Source organism: Electrophorus electricus, chromosome 4 (genome assembly GCF_013358815.1).
Source record: "Electrophorus electricus isolate fEleEle1 chromosome 4, fEleEle1.pri, whole genome shotgun sequence".
Lineage (NCBI taxonomy): Eukaryota > Metazoa > Chordata > Actinopteri > Gymnotiformes > Gymnotidae > Electrophorus > Electrophorus electricus.
The window spans coordinates 5795940-5814882 of NC_049538.1; the positions used below are offsets into that span (position 1 = coordinate 5795940).

At 42.4% G+C, this 18943-nt stretch overlaps 3 protein-coding genes across 7 annotated transcripts in view; all 3 read left to right on the plus strand.

The window, feature by feature from the left end:
• The window catches only part of brd4 (bromodomain containing 4), a 31138-nt gene extending 27988 nt beyond the window's left edge, over nt 1–3150 (plus strand). For all 4 annotated transcript variants that reach the window (XM_035525179.1, XM_035525180.1, XM_035525177.1 and 1 more), the window contains 2 exons: nt 109–358; nt 546–3150. In XM_035525179.1, the coding sequence (XP_035381072.1) occupies nt 109–358; nt 546–614 (319 nt within the window). In that variant the 3' untranslated portion in view covers nt 615–3150. The remainder of the gene's footprint in view (nt 1–108; nt 359–545) is intronic.
• A 1333-nt stretch (nt 3151–4483) lies between these two features.
• Nucleotides 4484–5788, plus strand: LOC113581859 (protein PET100 homolog, mitochondrial). The gene is made up of 4 exons (XM_027017304.2): nt 4484–4695; nt 4902–4988; nt 5170–5202; nt 5365–5788. The coding sequence occupies exons 1-4, from the start codon at nt 4669–4671 to the stop codon at nt 5452–5454; spliced, it is 237 nt and encodes a 78-aa protein (XP_026873105.1). The 5' UTR covers nt 4484–4668; the 3' UTR covers nt 5455–5788.
• Nucleotides 5789–8359: 2571 nt separating this feature from the next.
• stxbp2 (syntaxin binding protein 2) lies at nt 8360–17247 on the plus strand. Of its 2 annotated transcripts, none has more exons than XM_035525543.1 (19): nt 8360–8421; nt 9146–9195; nt 9288–9369; nt 9664–9740; nt 9854–9929; nt 10271–10374; nt 10555–10709; nt 10900–10984; nt 12056–12186; nt 12429–12536; nt 12632–12689; nt 12948–13013; nt 13101–13181; nt 14124–14265; nt 14844–14950; nt 15043–15141; nt 15253–15338; nt 15949–16109; nt 16349–17247. In XM_035525543.1, exons 1-19 carry the CDS (start codon nt 8385–8387, stop codon nt 16420–16422), a joined length of 1779 nt encoding a protein of 592 aa, XP_035381436.1. In that variant the 5' UTR covers nt 8360–8384; the 3' UTR covers nt 16423–17247. The 2 variants fall into 2 exon arrangements, with proteins under 2 accessions (XP_035381436.1, XP_035381437.1); XM_035525544.1 differs by having other exon boundaries at nt 15952–16109.
• The last annotated feature ends 1696 nt before the right edge of the window (nt 17248–18943 follow it).

Consider the following 18943-nt stretch of genomic DNA (forward strand, 5'->3'; position numbering starts at 1 on the left):
AGAAATTAAACATGCCGTGGTGGTGGTGGTGTAGTAGTAGTAGTAGTAGAATTGGGCAGAGACAGTAACAGCACGGTGAGACACTCTTTTCCCCGTGGTTCTCCCCAGCCGTGATGAGGAAGACTCCATGGAGCCGCCACGAAGGCCCCACGAGGAGGCACGCAGGCGCCCGGAGCACACGCAGGCACCGGCCCCTCAGCCGCCGCCGCCGCAGGCCCCGCCGCCACAGGCCCCGCCCCCTGCTGCCCCACAGCCCCCGCAGACCGCCGCCCAATCCCCGGCCTCCAGCCAGACAGCCCTCGACCAGCAGAGGGAGATGGCGCGCCGCCGGGAGCAGGAGAGGCGGAGGAGAGAGGCGGTGAGTTCCTGCCTGCTGGTCCTCCCAGTGTGATATAAGACACGGACTGATATGAGGACCACATTTTTTCCAAATGCATCATAGACCAATCTTTGTATCTTTCCACTTTGGGGAAGGGGGGAAAAAGCAGATTTTCTCTAAATTCAGTTTCTTTTAGGTAACCTCTTCTATTCTCTTCTTTCACCAGATGGCAGCTACCATTGACATGAATTTCCAAAGTGATCTGATGGCTATCTTTGAGGAGAACTTGTTCTGAAATGCACAAAGAGGCAGGAGAGACTGCCAAACTCCTTTTTGTCCCAAAAAATGTAAAAGTGGACATAACGGATTCCTCTGCATGGAGAAAACAGACTGATGAAGCAGCAAGGGAAAAATATAAACCAGTAGAGACCCCACCTGGCCATGAGAAACACTGACGAGGCATAGATGGAGGGCACTGTGTGCGCTGAGGCCTCAACAGGAAGCCCCCAGCGCTCCTGTAGCCTTGGCAGAAAAGAGGGACCCTCGAGCTGGGACATCACTGCCTCTCTCTGGCTTTTCCTCTTGGATTCAAGCCTGTCATGGTAGCAGGAGCGAGAGGACTTCTCCTGGGGGCACTAGTTCCAAACAATGGGAGCAATGGACGGACTTTGTTTTCAGTGGTGGCGTATCTAAGCGACAACAGTTTAAATGTTCTGATTTACCCGTAGTACGGCGTTCATCAACTGCCAGATGTCTGAGGGGTTGTTGCTTTTTTTTTTTTTTTTTTTTTTGCTGTTTTTTTTTTGCTTTTTGTAACACATGCAAGCAGGTGTTTGGATGGCATCGTGAGTGACCCAAATCGAGATCACAAGATGTGTTATGTCTCAGGAGAGGAGGCGGAGCTTGCTTTGCGTCTCTGACCTGTACAAACATGCATCGCTGAACACATTATTCACTGTCCAGGGAGTAAGAACAAAACAGCAAAACACAAGCAAAAGCATTATTACAGATTGATTTATTTAGGATTTACTGTACACAGATGTTTTCTTCTTGAGGTTTTTTTTTGTTTTAAAAGCCCTGTTACCAACACTTGTCCCCCTCTGATGTCTATGCCAAACAACCTTGTCCTTTTATGCTAAAATCCTAGACCTGAAATGCTTCATTTAACGTGTCTTTCTTAATATATAAATTTTTTTTTTTTTTTTTCTCCCAACCCAACATAAAAGTTTAGGTAGCCTTGTAGTAGATAAACCTAATATATGCATTATTCCAACAATTGTTAATTGAAGACAGATTCATTAACATACTTTTAACCTTTCATCCATTTCACTTAAAGTTGATGCCAGATCGTACCGTAAGCGGGTGTGTACCTCTAATGGAATTTCTGAGTATCCTTTAGTTTGAGTATAATTTTTAAAAGCATACAGTAACTACTTTGTGTGTATTATACATATAGAAAGAAGACATGAAATGAACTGTCCATAACTGGTTCATGTTCAAGCTACTGCATTCTAGAAGTAACGTAAGCGCCAACTGTGCGAGCAACCGGCTGTCCTGCCTCTGTGGAGTCTGCGGAGAAGGTGGAGCCAGAGTACACCCCTCAGTTGTGGGTTTTTTGTTGTTGTTTTTTTTTTTTTTTTTTTGCATGTCTCCCCCCTCCCTCCGTTCGTTTTTTTTTTTTGTTTTTGTTTTTTTGCTTCTTTCTTTCCTGCAGATTGTTCTATGACAACTAATCAGAGGGGACTGTATGCTGTTCTGGATATAACGATTACATGAGATTTGAAGCAGAAAACAAAAGAAATTCAGTTCTGATTTTATATCATCGTTCTTGTTCAATTATAGTGGATGTGAGTTCTAATTATGTTATTTGAATCGGCGGGGGGGGGGGCCAGGGCCATAGTTCCAGACCTTTGCAGGTCATCTGAGTTTTCTCCTATGGTGTTTTCTCCAGTGCCTGTATTGTATTGCGATTCTAGTTGGCATATATTATGTTTTAGGGAGGGTGAGGGAGGGAGAGGGAGATTGGGGTTTTAGGGGAGAGCTTGTGTAAAAAGCAAAAATAAAAAAAAAAGAAAAAAAAAAGGGAAAAAAAATAAATAAATAAAAAGGAAGGTGAACATTTTATAATCTACCCATTTACAATATTCAGGTTTAAATCTAGTTTTAGCTGGACTTCTTCACTATTCACCAGGCAGTTGAGTTTTCATTTTATTGAAGCTGTTTTAAGAGGATGTGTCTAGGCCGCCACATACTCCTCACTGTGTGTGTGTGGGCAGCTGGACGTGTGTATGAATGTGTCAGTATGATGTTCAGCACGTGGCACGGGGAAGTGTGTACCTCCTCGGTGTGTCCACAAACACTTCACAAGAAAGTTGCTTTGCTAACACTTTTTTTTGTTTTCCCTTCTGATGAAGTCCACATAAAAAATATATATAATTTTTTTTCATTGATTTTGTAAAAAGGTGAAAGAAGAGACACTTCATTCCTTCAAGCCTTTAAATGTATTCATTTTCTTTGGTAACAGTTGGACGTTAATGTGCCATAGATACAGAATCTACAGAAAATGCTGATTTGCCACTCAGCAGAGGGTTTGCATTATTCAGGTATTGTTTTTGTTTTTTTATTTTTCCCCATTTATTCTCTCTCTCTCTCTCTCTCTCTCTCTCTCTCTCTCTCTCTCTCTCTCTCTCTCTCTCTCTTTGCCTTGTGTTAAACATTTCCTCGATTACTGTTTGGTATGTGAGTGAACTATCGAGGTCAATGATTCAGTCTGTTATGATCATGATATAAACTCATCTCTTTTATAGAAAATTAAAAGGAAACCAAAAAAATCGTTTGCATTTGTGATATCTTTTTACTATAGATTTTGATTTATGGCATTGTCATTACTTACCAGTTATCCATTGCACTTGATTAGAAAATCTTAAATGCACCATTTTTCAAAGATAGCGGTTCCTTTTTTTTATTAAAAAAAAAAAGTAAAACAAACTTGCAAAGAGTATGAAATGGAACATGCCTTCGCCCAAAAATTACAAACCAAAATGGAAAAACTGAATGTATATGCTAAGCCTTTGAGTTTGGGGTTGTACTAAAATAATCTTTAATTTGCACTTATGCGTTTGCAAAGTGCTCTATAATACAGTAGAGAAAAAATAAATTGAATAAAGTTACAAATAAAAGAATAAAATAAAATGCTAGAGGAAAAAAATAAAGTGCCGTGAGCCCTTAGGGAACAGACCGTCCTGGATATTTCCATGCGCTATATATATATAATATATAAAAGCGCACATCCCATAGCTACAAGCAGATAATGCTATGAAAACAAATAACTAAAAAGCGAAATAAATATGCTGGCGGGTTAACCATGTACACTATCGGACTATCGAATTTTAGAGTGGGATTCACAACCGAAAACTGCCGCAAAAGAAACAAGCACGAACTAATGAGAACTAGTACATTTCTTAAATTAGCCGTGTATTTCAGACGTGGTCAAGCAACGGTTATTTTAGCTAATTATTCTCATTTGATTTTAGAGTCCTTTTCGTATTACATATTCTTTATTGTTTTTTCATATCACCTATTCAAATTGTGTGTAATCCGTGTATATTTATTTTCCTGGAGCGTCAGAACTAATGTAGGCTTAGTGTTTTGTTGCTTTTTAATGGTCTGTGTTAATTATGCTGTCAGTGATTTTTATATATAAAATATTTTTTTAAGGAGACCCAAAGTTTTCATAGCCACAAAAGGATTGAATCGGGCCTTGGTTATACCTAACAAGTGCCACTGTGTTTCATCCAGATGTCTTGTCAAGGCTTTTAAAAGTGATGTACGGTTAGGATAAATCTCAATGTATGGGATGTTTTTGGACATTCTAAAGATTAAAAAATACTTGTTCTGGGAAAAGAAACAACTGATAAACATTTTACAATATTGATTGGTACACACATTTGTCGTTTATTGTCTGTACACCTAGCTTTTGTGAAATGGACTCTGCTGTAGGGTTTCGAGTTGCATCAGGTTTCATGAGCCTTTGGTCATAAAGGAAAGGAGGAAACAAAAAAAAAAACAACAACCGGATTTTAATCCCTCTAACAAAATAAGAGTCTCCGTGTTTGTGCGTGGCAATTCGAACAAATTACCTGTCACGAACATAATCAAGTGTGTGTTTATCCGCATTTGCGCTGTTGATCCGTGAACCTAATTCTCTATCAACTGTGTCGTCATTTAACGTTTAGCGTAATACCCCGTTAAATGTTCGACGCTGAACCTTTCATTTCACGTTTCCGTTCACGTTTTCAAACCGGAAATACAGTAAAAGAGTGACCCTGAGCTCCTGTCGGTGCCGAGATATGGGAGTTAAAATAGAGATATTCCGGGTAAGATGAAGAATACATAAAACTATAATAACATGCATGTAAGGAAACCCCCAACCCTATAACGCTAGCTAGCCTGCTCGTTTATGAGCAATGTACGTTAAGTCACTTCAGATTTGTGTGCTGTTTAGTACCCGTTACTAGCGAATTTGGCAAACTAATAATCAGGAGGAACTTCGCTGCATTTCACTTTAATATTCTATATACAGATGATGCTGTATCTTTCCTTCCCGGTGGCAATGTTTTGGATTTCCAACCAAGCAGAATACTTTGAGGAATACATTGTGAAGAGAAAGGTTTGTAGTTAGGCCTGGATGTAGCTATCAAAGCTAACTTAGCTGAGATATCTGTCTGTCTGGGTGTTCCAGAGATGTTTATAAATTGGTTTTAATGAATATAGCTAACTCTCTATTGGGATAGCTATCTAATGCTTTGTGTTTTCTTTTACATTTTAATTTACATAATTTGCCTTCACAGAGGGAAATATTTCCACCAGATGAGAGAATACAGGTAAGCATTTCAACTTTGATTTCAGTAAAATTGAAATAACGAAATCACTAAACATTACGATCGTTAGTATCATTATAACCGTATAATCGTTGTTGGCAAATAGTAGACTTGGCATTCATAATTTAGTAGGTCAGTCCTGATATGTTTTTTGCCCGATAACAGAGACAAGAGCTTGAAGACTTTAAGGAGCGAATGAGAATTCGCCGGGAGCAAAAAATACTGAAACAACTGGGCATGGAGACAAAGGAATGAACACGAGAAAGTGAATCATGTCTTCAGTCCTCAAACGGAGGCCCAACAGACATATGTAATATTGTAACGAGACAATAAAGAGCCTGGGGTTTATTCCTTAATTAATAGCATATGCTTTGGAGATCGTATATTGTTTGTGTATTGAGAATGTATTTTGTCTGCGACAATTTATGAGATGAGACAGACGTTCACGATCTTCAGAGTAATATTTTACGTTCATAATGCATTTTAAGAACACGGGCTTGTTATTATAATGTATTCATTATTTATTTGTAAAGCAACTGCATTTTTGTAACATTCCAGAACCTTTTATTAAACTTAAGTGTTTGTTTTAGTGTTTGTTCCCATACTGAGAATTTTACCAATGAGACCAAATCAAAATATGTAAGTAAAATACATATACATATTTATAAAATATATAAAGTATATAAAATATGCGTTATATGTTTTTATATAAATTGTATAAAATAATCCAATTTCCCCTGTTGACCGGAAATGTTGGACTGCGTGACGTCATGAAGTGTTCAGTGATGTAATACGGTTGCTGGGGATTAGTGTTAGTGTTTATATCTGTTATAGGAATAATACGGCTGTTTGTGATACGAATGCTCTGTGATAAGGTGGGGATGGAGACGCGGAGGTGGTTGGCTCCTCTGAGAAAATGGCCTTATACACACAGCTTTTCTGTATCCTTGGTCTTAGACGAGCTAGCCAATGTACCCTGTATCACTGGGTGGATTTACTGTAAAATTAGACTTCTGGATGGCAGCTTTACCCAAGAGTCTGAGAGGTGAGAGGTGGCAGTAATGAAACGTACCGGGGTTTGTTTGTTTGTTTGTTCTTTTCCAAAATTCACTGATGACAAAGTTTAATATCCCATAGACATGAAGTTATCCACAACTCTGTGCACTTTGGTAAAGCTTTTGTGTTTGAGTTCCGCACAACAGTAGACCGGTCCACTGGGGTTTTGCAGGACTGCATGTGCAGACTCTCAGTGCGAAGGGTCAGTATACCTAGCCATGTACAGAGGACAGTTCAAAAATGGTTCACGGCAGTAATTACGTTTACCTTTTATTTTAACCAATAATTCTCGTTCATTTAGGCGGGTGTTTTGTAAACAGCAGCACATGATGGTGTTGAGTTGTTTAATCTTTTTTCATAGGACTTAAAAGGTGGGAAGTCGCATAAAAAGGTGAGATTGTAGGCATATTCATATTCCTTCTGTATTATCAAAGGTATCAAAAAAGGTTTAGTGTTTGGAGCTGTTTATTTTCACTGTCATGTAAGGTGGGCTACGTTGACTTAAATTTGTCTTCGATTGTCGGCTCTGGATATATAACACGACACTGCCTCCTGGAGGGTTACAGCAGCAATAGCAAGTTGGATAACTCCATTCTCAAGGTCAAGCAGCCCTATTCGGTTGTTTTTGTTTGTTTTTATATTTTGTGAATGTTTTTAATTTGCTATTTAGTTTTACACCATTTTTCTCCACAGATCGGAATACAAATACACTTGCTGCAAGGGGATCCCTGTTTTCAAGTGTGAGAAAATTATGTAGATACATTTTACACCGACAGTAAGACCTAAACCACAGTGACCAGTTTTGCAACTATATTTATTGAAAAGCATTTTACAATATATATATATATTTTCAGGCCCCAACAGAGGTCTGAAATATCCATGTTGGGCACATTGTCAACACAGGACTCTGGTACTCTCAAAGGAAGCGCATCAGGTTACTTTGATCAAAGTGTAATGTTGAAACTGAACACGTCTGAGTCAAATCCATTAATGTGGCTCCCCATTGATCGACTCTGTATATCATCCTGTAGGTCTGTTGGTTGATAGCCTGGAAAGGCACATGGCCGTCAAAGACGGGCATATCGATGCGTCAAATAGCCAGAATTCTGAAACCCAAGAGAGGGTCCGGGTTGCTGAGCAGCTGATGAGGGTCAGCCACACGAGAGTGAGTGCCCAGGATGTGGTGGATCGTCTCTGCTCAGAGAGCTTTGGCTCAATAACTGACGTTTCTCATACGCCACAAGGTAAAGACTATATATAGAGCTACAATAACAACTGTAAGCACAATACACTGAGATGCACACACAGCCACCACACATTTGCTGCCGGGCTAAAGCACTGAAGACCACTCTTCTAAGTTTATACTCTTTTTAGATGCAGGACTTGCCCTCTACGTTAGACAAAATGGCACCACCATCCTTGGGGTTGCTCACAGAGATAGCAGGTGCAGTAAGGAGGGCCTACTCATAAGTATGTCTGTGTAGAGTAACATACTTTCCTGTGTTTGGCTTTCTGAGTTGCTGTTTTTTTCCCTTACAGTGCTCACTCTGATTGTGACCTGGACAATGTAATCATAATGAAATAAAATCTTTTGTCATTACTCTATGCAAGAGGATGGTGTTTTCCTGTGTTATTCACTGTTGCACAGAAGAAGTTCAGCTCCTTCTCACTTAAGGCAGTTTTTCCTTAACCCTTCACCCTCAATTTCCTTATTACACATTTAGAATGTAGTTCTGGATTTATTTGACAACATATGCTTGTAAATCTTTATTTAAAAATAACACACACACACACACACACACACACACACACACACACACACACACACACACACACATCTGGTACTGCAATAACTGTCATATCTAATCCCCAGCCAACACTTTTATTTTATTTAATATCTAAATATCAGTTGTTTTGATGTAGCCTAAATGGGTAATGGATTAACATTCTGTCTGAGCACAATAATCCAAGTACAATATAAAATTAAAGTGGGACAGATAAAACTCCAAAACTCCAAAAAAGCTTTTATTTTGAAGAGAGACACACTAACACTAATAAAAGTCTCCTTTGATCTTTAGGGTCGCTGTGTTCACGTAATTGTGCACGTTTGACAACACGGAAGTGTCAAAATGGCTCCGAGTGGACTCAAAGCTGTTGTGGGAGAGAGTAAGTGACTTTTTATATCGAAATTATTGATTAAAAGGCTACGTTCTCTAAATATTTACTAATTTAAGCCTTGTTTGTTGACTTTTTAGTTTGTTTTTACAATTTTAAATAAGGGTAAATCGGAACTCGTTTTGAGAATTACGTCATTTAAAAGTAGCTATATAGAGTTGAGAAAACTTCCGTGTTATTTTTGGGAAACAAGTCTCCCTTCGCAAGTTTGCTAACCTAAACCACAAGCTTTTAGCGGCCACATTCATCGTTTGGTACCGATAAGATCACCCCACTGCCTGGATCACACAGTCATATCAAGTTCGTTAGTCGACTACACTCAAGCAGTCTACATTTTTTTTTTGGACACAGGAAAAAAAAATGTATACTAGAAACACGTTTGTTTGGCCGTTTTAACCTTAGATCTCATGATAGGGGCTCAGCTTTTAAAAATTATGTTCCATATCTTTATTTGCATGGACTGAAAAAGACCAGAATATGCCTACTCGGCAGTTATAGTCTGTTCTGAAGCGTCAGATCTGTCCAACAAAAACGTACTATAATGTGAATTTACCTCTATATAGAGATCTAATATGCATTTATTACCTAAATACCTCAAAATTTATCTATATAACCTAAATCTAACTACTAATTACTGTTGAGCACTACATAGCCAATCACAATTTCATAAGAATATTAATCATGCTTCCTTTTGAAAAACATTTTTGTTTGTTAGAAATCGTCAGTGGAGTCCTCAAGAGTGTGAAGAACGATGGAGAGTGGAAGGTAATATTGGTGCCCCTGAGGCTGCTAGTAATTCAGTCAAACTCAGCAGCCACGCGAATCAAGTCATCTGTATTTCTACCCTTAATTTCCAGGTGCTTATTGTCGATCACATCAGCATGCGGATCCTGTCCTCCTGCTGCAAGATGTCGGACATCATGGCAGAAGGCGTTACCAGTGAGTAAACTCTTTAGGACAGAGTGTGTGTGTTTCCTATTTGTTTGATGTTTCACTGTTCAGAATCACTCTGGGAGGAGCTGTATGTAACCAGACATGTGAGCAGTTGTTTAGAATTCTATTGATGGGTAGAAATAACCTTGAGTCTAATTCAACATTTCCACACCTTGCCCCTATACTACCATTTAATACTGATGTGTCTCATTTTGAAACCGTCATTAGCATTAGTGATTTCATTGCAGTGGTTGTGGCAATGTGCTGATTTGGAAAATCATTGTGCTGTTTTAATTTCAGTTGTGGAGGACATTAATAAACGGAGGGAGCCAATCTCTTCTCTGGAGGCGATATACCTCATCTCCCCTGTGCAGAAGGTAACAGCCCTTCATTCAGAAGCAGTATTAGTCTTGGTGTCAGTTACAATATGTTTATTATTTCCGACCACGTTATCTGTTATAATTAAATTACTCCATATTTCTCCATGCAGTCAGTCAGTGCTCTGATCAGTGACTTCAAAGATTCAGCCTACACATACAAGGCAGCCCACATCTTCTTTACTGACAGTAAGATATTTAACTTAAACCTGCTACTTAGATGTCCTGTTGAATGATTTTTACCTAACCTCAGTACGTGTAATATGTAATCCATGTATGTTATATGGACTCTGTATTTGTAAATAAGAATAAATAAGAAATGAGTTCTTAAAGACTTGTATTTTACTTGTACTGTTTATTTAACCTTTAACCATACACGTTAACTGAAATGTTGAGCATTACTGCTGATGCACTAAATGCTGCGTTTGTGTCTGAGCCCTTCGACCCTTCAAATGTGGCTGGGTGTCTTTGCTTGGATCAGTATGTTCTACGCCATGCACTGACATTGTCTCTGTTGAACTGATCTGCAGCTTGTCCGGATGGTCTTTTTGCTGAGATTGCAAGGTCAAGAGTTGCAAGGGCCATCAAAACACTGAAGGAGATCAATGTCGCCTTCTTACCCTATGAGTCTCAGGTCTGGGTGTGTTTTATTTTGTTTTTGCATTGTATTACAGTCTTGGTTTAGATTTAGGATCAGAGGGAGCTGAGATTGGACGCTGTAAAGACAGGGAGGCTGAATCCCTGAGCACCGCCACCTGTCATGTTGTTGAGAGAGACTCAGCTTTTCAGGTCGTGTCTCTCCACCCCGCTGCAGGTGTTCTCGCTGGATGACCCGGGCTCGCTGCACTCCTTCTACAGCCCCACCAGGATCGACGTGGATGAGCGGGCCAAAATGATGGAGGCCGTGGCCGAGCAGATCGCCACCCTGTGTGACACACTGAAGGAGTACCCTGCCATTCGCTACCGCCAGTGTGTACCCGCTCTTCCCGGGGCTTGCCCCCACCCTTCACCCCCACCTCTGGCCCCCACCCTTCACCCCCACCTCTGCCTCCCCCTGCAGCCTTGCATCTGTGTTTTGGCTTCCTTCACTGGTCAGTTGTCTTGCTGGAGATCTCTTCTACCCACTACACAAAGTGAAGATGTGTCTCGTCTTTCGCAGGGGTCCCAAAGAGAATTTTGCCCTGGCGGAGTTGGTGCTGGATCGCTTGAATGCACACAAGGCAGACAACCCCAGCATGGGGGAGGTAAGACAGAGTGGTCCCTCTCTCGGGTCTGAACCGATCGGGCTGTTGTGTTGTAATACTTCACAAATCCATGGGGGGCCCCAAATCCAGTCCTGGAGATCTACTACTCTCCAGAGTTCAGTTCCAACCCTAATCTAACACACCTGGCTCTAATTTTACAATGATGCTGAAGGACCCGACGAACCGGATGAGGCACGTTAGGTTAGGATTGGAACTAAACCCTTCAGGATGGTAGATCACCAGGACAGGACTTGGACAGCCCTGTTGTAGGAGAACGAACAGTGTTCGATGACTGGTGTTCGGATCACGTCCGGTATGTCAGTCTAAGGCTAATTCTGGGAGGGTGAGTTGATCAAGGATATGACTGACAGCGATGATACTTCATGCAGGCCTGCAGTGTTGGCTCTCTGTTACTGCTCAGACAGTATCTCTTTAAATGTAGTAATTGATGTCAAACAACTTTCTCCACACCTTCTTCAGTTTGCCTTATTCTGATTTACTCTCCATGCCTTTAGCAGTGTTGTTTCTTAAACCGTCTTCTGAACTATCATCTCTCTCTCTCTCTCTCTGTCTCAATTTCATTTCTTTCTCTCAGATGATATTTCCCTGAGCTAGAGGTGCGTATCTAAATGCACGGCATACTGTTATTTTTGTTTTTCGTTTTTAACATCTCTATTTCTCCTCAATTTGCTTTTTATGCACACAATCTTCCCTTTTTCTTTCTTGCTGTCTTCCGTACACTCTTAAATGTTTGTTTTGTCAGTAACGATGAACGTCCATCTCCATTTGTGAACACGCGCTCTGCTATTATTCAGCTGGTTCTTGAATAAAGACAGCGCGTCTGACATGCAGGACGGTGTGCTTTTGGTAAAACCTGTTTTTCACAGGTAATGCCTGAAAAGTTTAGCCGTGGTGAGGCTGTATGAAAACAAGCCTGCTTCCTCCTTACGAACGCAGTGTCCTGTGTCCACTTGTTTTTTTTTTTCTAGTTTCAGTTTAGTTGAACACACATCTGAGTGCCTCATGGGTGCATGGCAGACTGTTCTGAACGTGGCTGTGTTTGTCCGGCAGGGCTCAGACAAAGCGCGCTCCCAGCTGCTGATTATCGACCGCGGCTATGATCCCATCTCTCCCCTGCTGCACGAGCTCACCTTCCAGGCTATGGTCTACGACCTGCTGGAGGTCGATCACGACATCTACACGTGAGGAGTTTTTTGCTCTCTGGCAACGTGTAATGTGTCACTCACTCCCCAGCTGCAGTGTATCGATGCTTTTAGGGGGGGGGGGGGGGGGGGGGTGGGAGGGTTAGTTGTTTAACGCAGTGTCCTGGACGTTAATCAGCTTTTCTGAACAGGGGGGGGTTTGTCTGCTAGCCCTGTGGAGAGAGTAAGTGTTAGGCCACCCCTCCCCCACCCCGCACATGATGTCACACCACTGTGTACAGGTATGAGACGACGGGCCTCGGCGAAAGCAAGAAAAAGGAAGTTCTGCTGGATGAAGACGATGAACTGTGGGTGCAGCTCAGACACATGCACATAGCTGACGTCACCAGGTGAGAGCTCCACCCTCCGTCTCTCTCTCTCTCACTCTCACGCTGGCCTCGCCTAGCCTGTCCCGCACTAAGACATCTCATCCCCTCCCCTACAGGAAGGTGACAGAACTTCTGCGGACCTTCTGCGAGAGTAAGAGGATGAGCACAGACAAGGTGTGTTTGTTGACTCTCTTAAGGTTGGGTTGAGAGCGTGGTGGGAGGGAAGAAGAAAGTGAACACTTGGAAGATTCCGGAATTGCTGGACATGTAGAAACCAGGCGTATTATAATCATAAAGGGGGCTCTTATGACTTCAGTCTCGTGCTACCAAATGCTATTTACTGGATCTAGTAGTATCAGAAAGTGTCATTCGTAGTGATCGGTTCAATTTAGGGTCATGTGAGTTTATGATGTGACGTCTGTGTTTTCTTAGGCCAACATCAAAGACCTCTCTCAGATGCTGAAGAAGATGCCGCAGTACCAAAAAGAACTGAGCCTGGTCAGAGTCTCTTGTGCTCCACAGCGCCCCCTTATGGCCAGAGAGCGTTTGTGATGTGAAGTGACATTTGCACGTTTGGTTTTGCAGTATTCCACTCACCTGAACCTGGCTGACGCCTGCATGAAGAAGTTCAAGGCTTCTCTGGACAAGCTGTGTGAGGTGGAGCAGGTGAGCATCTTGGGGCCCTTGCAGTTTGCCTGAGGGTGACGGTGCACATAGCAGTGTTGCAGCACTCCAGAACTAAGGTGCAACTCTCAAATTCTGGAGGAAAAACAGACTGGTGAAGGTTCCACATCATTGTTTTGGTGTTTATGCACAATGTTAAGCCATCAACATATAAGGTACATGCACATGTTTTTCTCCTGTTTGAAAAACAAGAAAGCATTCTGTTATCAGTAGCTGTTTCATTTACTTTATCAGTCTCGAGGTAAGAAACTTCTCCCAGTGCAGAAAGGTATTTTCAGACTTGTAGGGCTTCTGTATTTGATGCACTGTGTACTTTTTACATTAAACATTTTTACAAAGTATGTTCCAGAAGTGAACCTGCCACCCAGATAGTTGTCCAGTCATCTTGGGCCCTCACTGCCTCTACGCTGCACTAATGTACAAGATGTTGGTCCATAATCCCGGAGCGTGCAGGCCATTAACGTTGGGCTGTTGTGTGTGTCGTTAGTGATTTCTCGCTGCAGTGCCCCCACACCCCTGCAGAACAGACGAGTAGTGTGGAATGTGGCGTGGGCTTTTATCGGCCCCTTGTTGGCTGGGGTAAAGTCTCTGTTCTGGACTGCGACGTTAGATGGTTACTTGTTCCTTCTGTAACTGCTATATAAGACTATTTCTTGTTTTTATTTACAATGGCAGCATGAGAAGAAAATCTGTCAGTCTTTCCATATATTCCAGTCCATTTATACTTCTAACGAAGAGTAATGTTACTCATATAGCCTGTGTGTCTGTGCAGAAGAACGTAATATTTTAATCTTAAGATCTTAATGCATCTACAAAGCGGATATCTCTGAACTATGAACACTTTGCTGTGATTTTGACATGCATATGAGGTCCTGGGTTTGCTGTTGAAGAGGCCTTTCCTCTTTCTCTGTGCTCTCGGTGCAGGACTTGGCCATGGGCTCGGATGCCGAGGGCGAGCCCCTCAAAGACGCCATGAAGAGCATCGTCCCCGTACTCCTTGATGCCAATGTTCAGCCCTACGACAAAATCCGCATCATACTGCTCTACATCTTCCACAAAAAAAAGGGTACGTCTTCTCCGGGGTAAACCCCCTAACGCCCCACCCCCTTGAGTGCAGCTGCGGGGCACGCTGGAGGGTTTCGCTGGATAATACACACACACACACACACACACACACACACGGTTCAGAACCCAGCAATTTAGATTAGGTGTTCTTATAGTCATGGGCGTATGTGTGCTTACTGATGGGGCGGTTGGTGCTTTCCCACGAGTGTGTTCAGCTGCCCTGTGTCACAGCAGTTTGAAAAGACGTGGTGCGTGGTTTCACGTGTCTACAAGGAAGCACGTTCTCACTGAACCCTCTCCCCTTGGTAGTAATGGTATGACTTCGCAGACCTAGTAATGAAGAACACTGCGATGTTACCATGTGGTGATGAACTTAGTATTTAAGTTATGGATTATGAGCCTCGTTTTAGTGCACGAGCTGAAATGAACGCATTAACACGGAGAACATCCAACCTGGTGCAGTGCAGCATGCCTTTGTGCGTGTGACCCATGCGACTCCTTAATTTGACTTATGACGTCGCTTGTACATGCCAGTTGTGCTCTTTCTATGCAAAGTAACCCTGGCTGCTGTCATGCTAGGCATTGGTGAGGAGAACCTGACCAAGCTCATACAACACGCCAACGTGCAGCAGGACAGTGACATCATCACCAACATGCAGCACCTGGGCTGCCCCATCATCACCGGGGTGAGTCTCCCTCCACGTCGCCCTCCCACGACCCCTTGCTGCTTAGTCGCCGTCCACTCAGGTGACCCTGAACGTCCCGGCTTACGTTACAGGGCGCCAATGCTGGCAAGACTCTCCCTGACCGGAAGGAGCGCACAGAGAGCACGTACCAGCTGTCCCGCTGGACGCCCACCCTCAAAGACGTCATGGAGGTAGGCGGGCGCTGTTTCGGACCCCGCGCCAAAGCTTTGGAGTCGGGATGGTCCTCTGACTTCTTCTGCTCTGCTTAGTCCTGGTCTGATCTGGTCTGCTCTGTTGTCCAGAACATCATTGAGGACAAGCTGGACAAGAAGCAGTGGCCGTTCCTTTCCGACCCTGCCCCAATCACCACTACCCAGACTACCGTAAGGTATGGACACTGTGCAGGGTATGGGCAGAGATCACTGGTCCCCAACTTTGCATTGTCTTTCAGTGGACAGTCCCCAAAACGCATACCAGACCAGCAGGAAACGGATAAGTGGTTTTTTTTGTGATTGATCTTCAACTTTGTGATGGAAAATTAGAAATCGCTTTTAAAATGCATCTTAAAATAATTCAGTGCAGAAGCAACAGAGAGTCTGTTTTAAGTTGCATAGTGTCCCACCCCAGTTCCAGGCCTTACTGTGTGGACACACCTTATCTATTATTACTGCAGTCGTGCAGGGCTGTTTCTGATCGGCAGGTGTGGTGAGAACTGTACGTGTGCTCCAGTTTGGAGAATGTTCTTGGAATATTTAAGATTCAGTAGTCCGTGGCAGTAAAAATGCCTTTTTGTTTGCAAACTGGGAAGTTTAAAAAAAACAACCCCTTTTTCCCCCCCTCCACTGGATATTGCCTTAGAGAGTCAATATTTTCATGCCATTGCTTTAGTTTACAGAAAAATGGTTTTAAAAGAAAAACAAACAAAAAACGGGCCATTATACCTGGTACTGGTTAACTGGTGCTGCTACTGTTGTAACTGGTGCCGTGTGGAACCCCAGCAGTGCGAGGTTCGGCCAGTGGCACAAGAACAAGGCGACAGCCGAGTACCGCTCCGGCCCTCGTCTCATCATCTTCATCATCGGTGGCGTGACGTACTCCGAGATGCGCTCGGCCTACGAGGTCACTCGCGCCACTGATGGCAAATGGGAGGTCCTGATTGGTGGGTTGAGCCTTCACTATTGATTTATTCAAATTTAATGTTACATATGCAGCTGTCATGTAATTGTACAGAAGGATTATAGTCATTACGCATTGTGTACAGTCTGAAATATCGTTGATTTAAAGGGCATTTGTGGTAATTTGTGATAATTATAGTAATGACTAATTACATTAAATTACAAGTGATTGGGGGGGCTTCTTTTTTTAATAAGCTTTTTTTTCTTTAAAACTTTTTTCTAGGTTCATCTCACATCCTCACTCCAAACAGCTTTCTGAACGATCTAAAGAAACTGGACCAGCCTTTGTCTGCTTAGTGGGGCCTGGTGAAGGGAGGAATTCAGCCCAGTCTGTGTGTCTCCCTGTCGAGTGCCCGATGCTCCCAGTAACGTGTGGGTCACTTAAGCCCTGCTGTTCACGTTTAATCCTCATGAGAATACTGATGGATGATGATGATGATGATGATGATGATTCATTGTCTTTTAGAGTTTGTTTTAATCTTCTGAGGAAAACTAAATGGTCTGTGTATATACATTCGTACTATTTAATTAATTTAAAATGATGCTAATTGGGGCTGATCTTAGATCAGTATGACCCATCTTGCCAACACGTGGATGAACTGGCGGATGCGTCTCGCTACAGACTGCCTTCCTCCCCGACTCCTTATAGTAGCGTGGACGTTTCTGTAGATGTGCACATTGGATTCATATACAATGCACTGTATGTTAATTACTGTCCCTGGAGAATTGTTGTGTGTTTTTTTTTTTTGGTTTTTTTTTTGTAATTTTAGCCACAGAGCATGTTCAGCTGCATAGATAAGGTGTCCTTTTAATGTCGTGGGAGCAGAAACCCGTTCTCGTGTATCTTACCCCGCTAATGGAACGTGGCTGACAGCAGTTGGCTGGCAATGAGACAGCGAGGGCAGGCTACCACCCCCTCCACTCCATTTTTAAACTTTGTGTTTTTGTTTCTGATCATCTTGTTGAGTTTCTTCACTTCTCTAAGATGTAGTGGTTGTGTGAAGGGCTTGCTCTGTCACCCTTATTCAAAACTTGTGCACGTTCCTTCTGTTATCACAAATGTCATTTACTTGGGTGTTTGTCTGTATGTTAAAGCTTAAAAATAAATATGCATATGCTTTATGTTGACGGTTTCTGTATCTCTCAAGACAAAGCTCAGAGACATGCTTGTTTTCATATACGCAGAGCCACTGACTGCTATGTTTTAATAGATAAAAAAAGGAAATGTATAGAATCTTTTAACAGCAGTGCCAAGTAAGAGGTACTCACTTCGTGTTGGCTATAAAAAAAAAAAAAAAAGTCTTCGAAATATGACTTAAGATTTTAGCAGAGAAATGACTTTATAAGTTGGATGTGTTAATCAATACTTCCTTCTTAACTTGTGGTCAGTTCAGTTGCATCTACAGTGCTTACAAAGTACCCTGTGACCTTGAGAATCTATAATGACTTGCCCAGTCAATAAAAGGTCAAGCATGGTGACCTCTGAGTGTTCAGCATGCCCCTTGACCTCTATCTCCAACAGTCCACCCCAGCTGCCGCCATCCGGCCGGTCTAATTGACGCACTTGTCATTTAACACTTGCCGGGTTGGAGTTGCCAGTAATAAAAGCTCCATCTCCCTCGCCTCTAGAGGAGTAAGTGGTTTTAATCTGGGATTATGTGGGAGACGCTGGTCCGCTCTCTTAAAACCAGTTAAAAGCACCCTTATTCTCTTCGATCTCCTTTGTGTCTGGAGCAGTAAGGAAACGAACAAAAAACGTCTCCAGTTTGGTTGTATATTTGTCCATGTGCGACCACTACTTGGCACCTGACTGTGCTTCCCTAATAACCGAGTCCTTAGTTCTAGAAATGTGGGATTTCTCAGATGGATGTTGGCATGGTTTGCTGCAGCTGAGGCAGTTTGATGGTGTATGTGGGTGTGTGTAAATGTGCTGACACTTCACAGAAGCCATGAAGCCACATTCTTCTTAACACAACAGACATGGTGCACTGATGGCTGTGGGTGTGTGTAAATGTGCTGACACTTTTAGTGTCAACCTAAACTTGCTCTGCCTAAATGAAGCACTCAGTAGGGATTATCTGGTCCTGGAAGATCTTAATGATTTCTAATAATTCCCCTTATAATTAATTTGCTTCGTCACCTGAAAAGCCATCAGTCAGAGTCAACAACTGGATGACTAGGAAGTATCACTCGGCTTGTTGCCTGGGAAACGACCATCTCAGTGCAGGAACTGCATTAGGTTTTAGTCTTCAGAAAGAAAGACTTGCATTATCATAGACAGCATGAATGACAAAGATTGGAGTCCTGCTCTTCTAGAGCTCTTCCCCGGCGGGCAGCGTGGAGACGCCCCCCCCCCCCGTCTGACACCTGCAGGCATCCGCACTCACAGAACGCTTCTAAATAGATTACTTTATTTATTTGGATTATATGATTAATCCTTCTGAAACAGCAGTGGACCTTAACCAGCGTCCAGAGACGCTGGACCGATGACCAGTGGGTACCATTCAATCACTCGCCAGGGATACCAAAAAAATAAGTGAAAATGAAATTATGTCCACCAGGTGGCACACTTTCTCTGACATTAATAAACTCTCTCGTCAAGCCTATTGACTTGCAGTCATCCTCTCTAGTTATTTCATATTTGTAAACATTTACTTAAATAAATCAATTGAATGGGTTAAAAATAACATTAATGATATTCCATTTTTTTTCATCGAAAATAGATCGAGTATTAAAAATACAAGTTTAAAATAAGATTTTATGAAGAATTGTTTCAACTGTGTGTAACTGAACTATATTTACCAATTTCCTAACAATA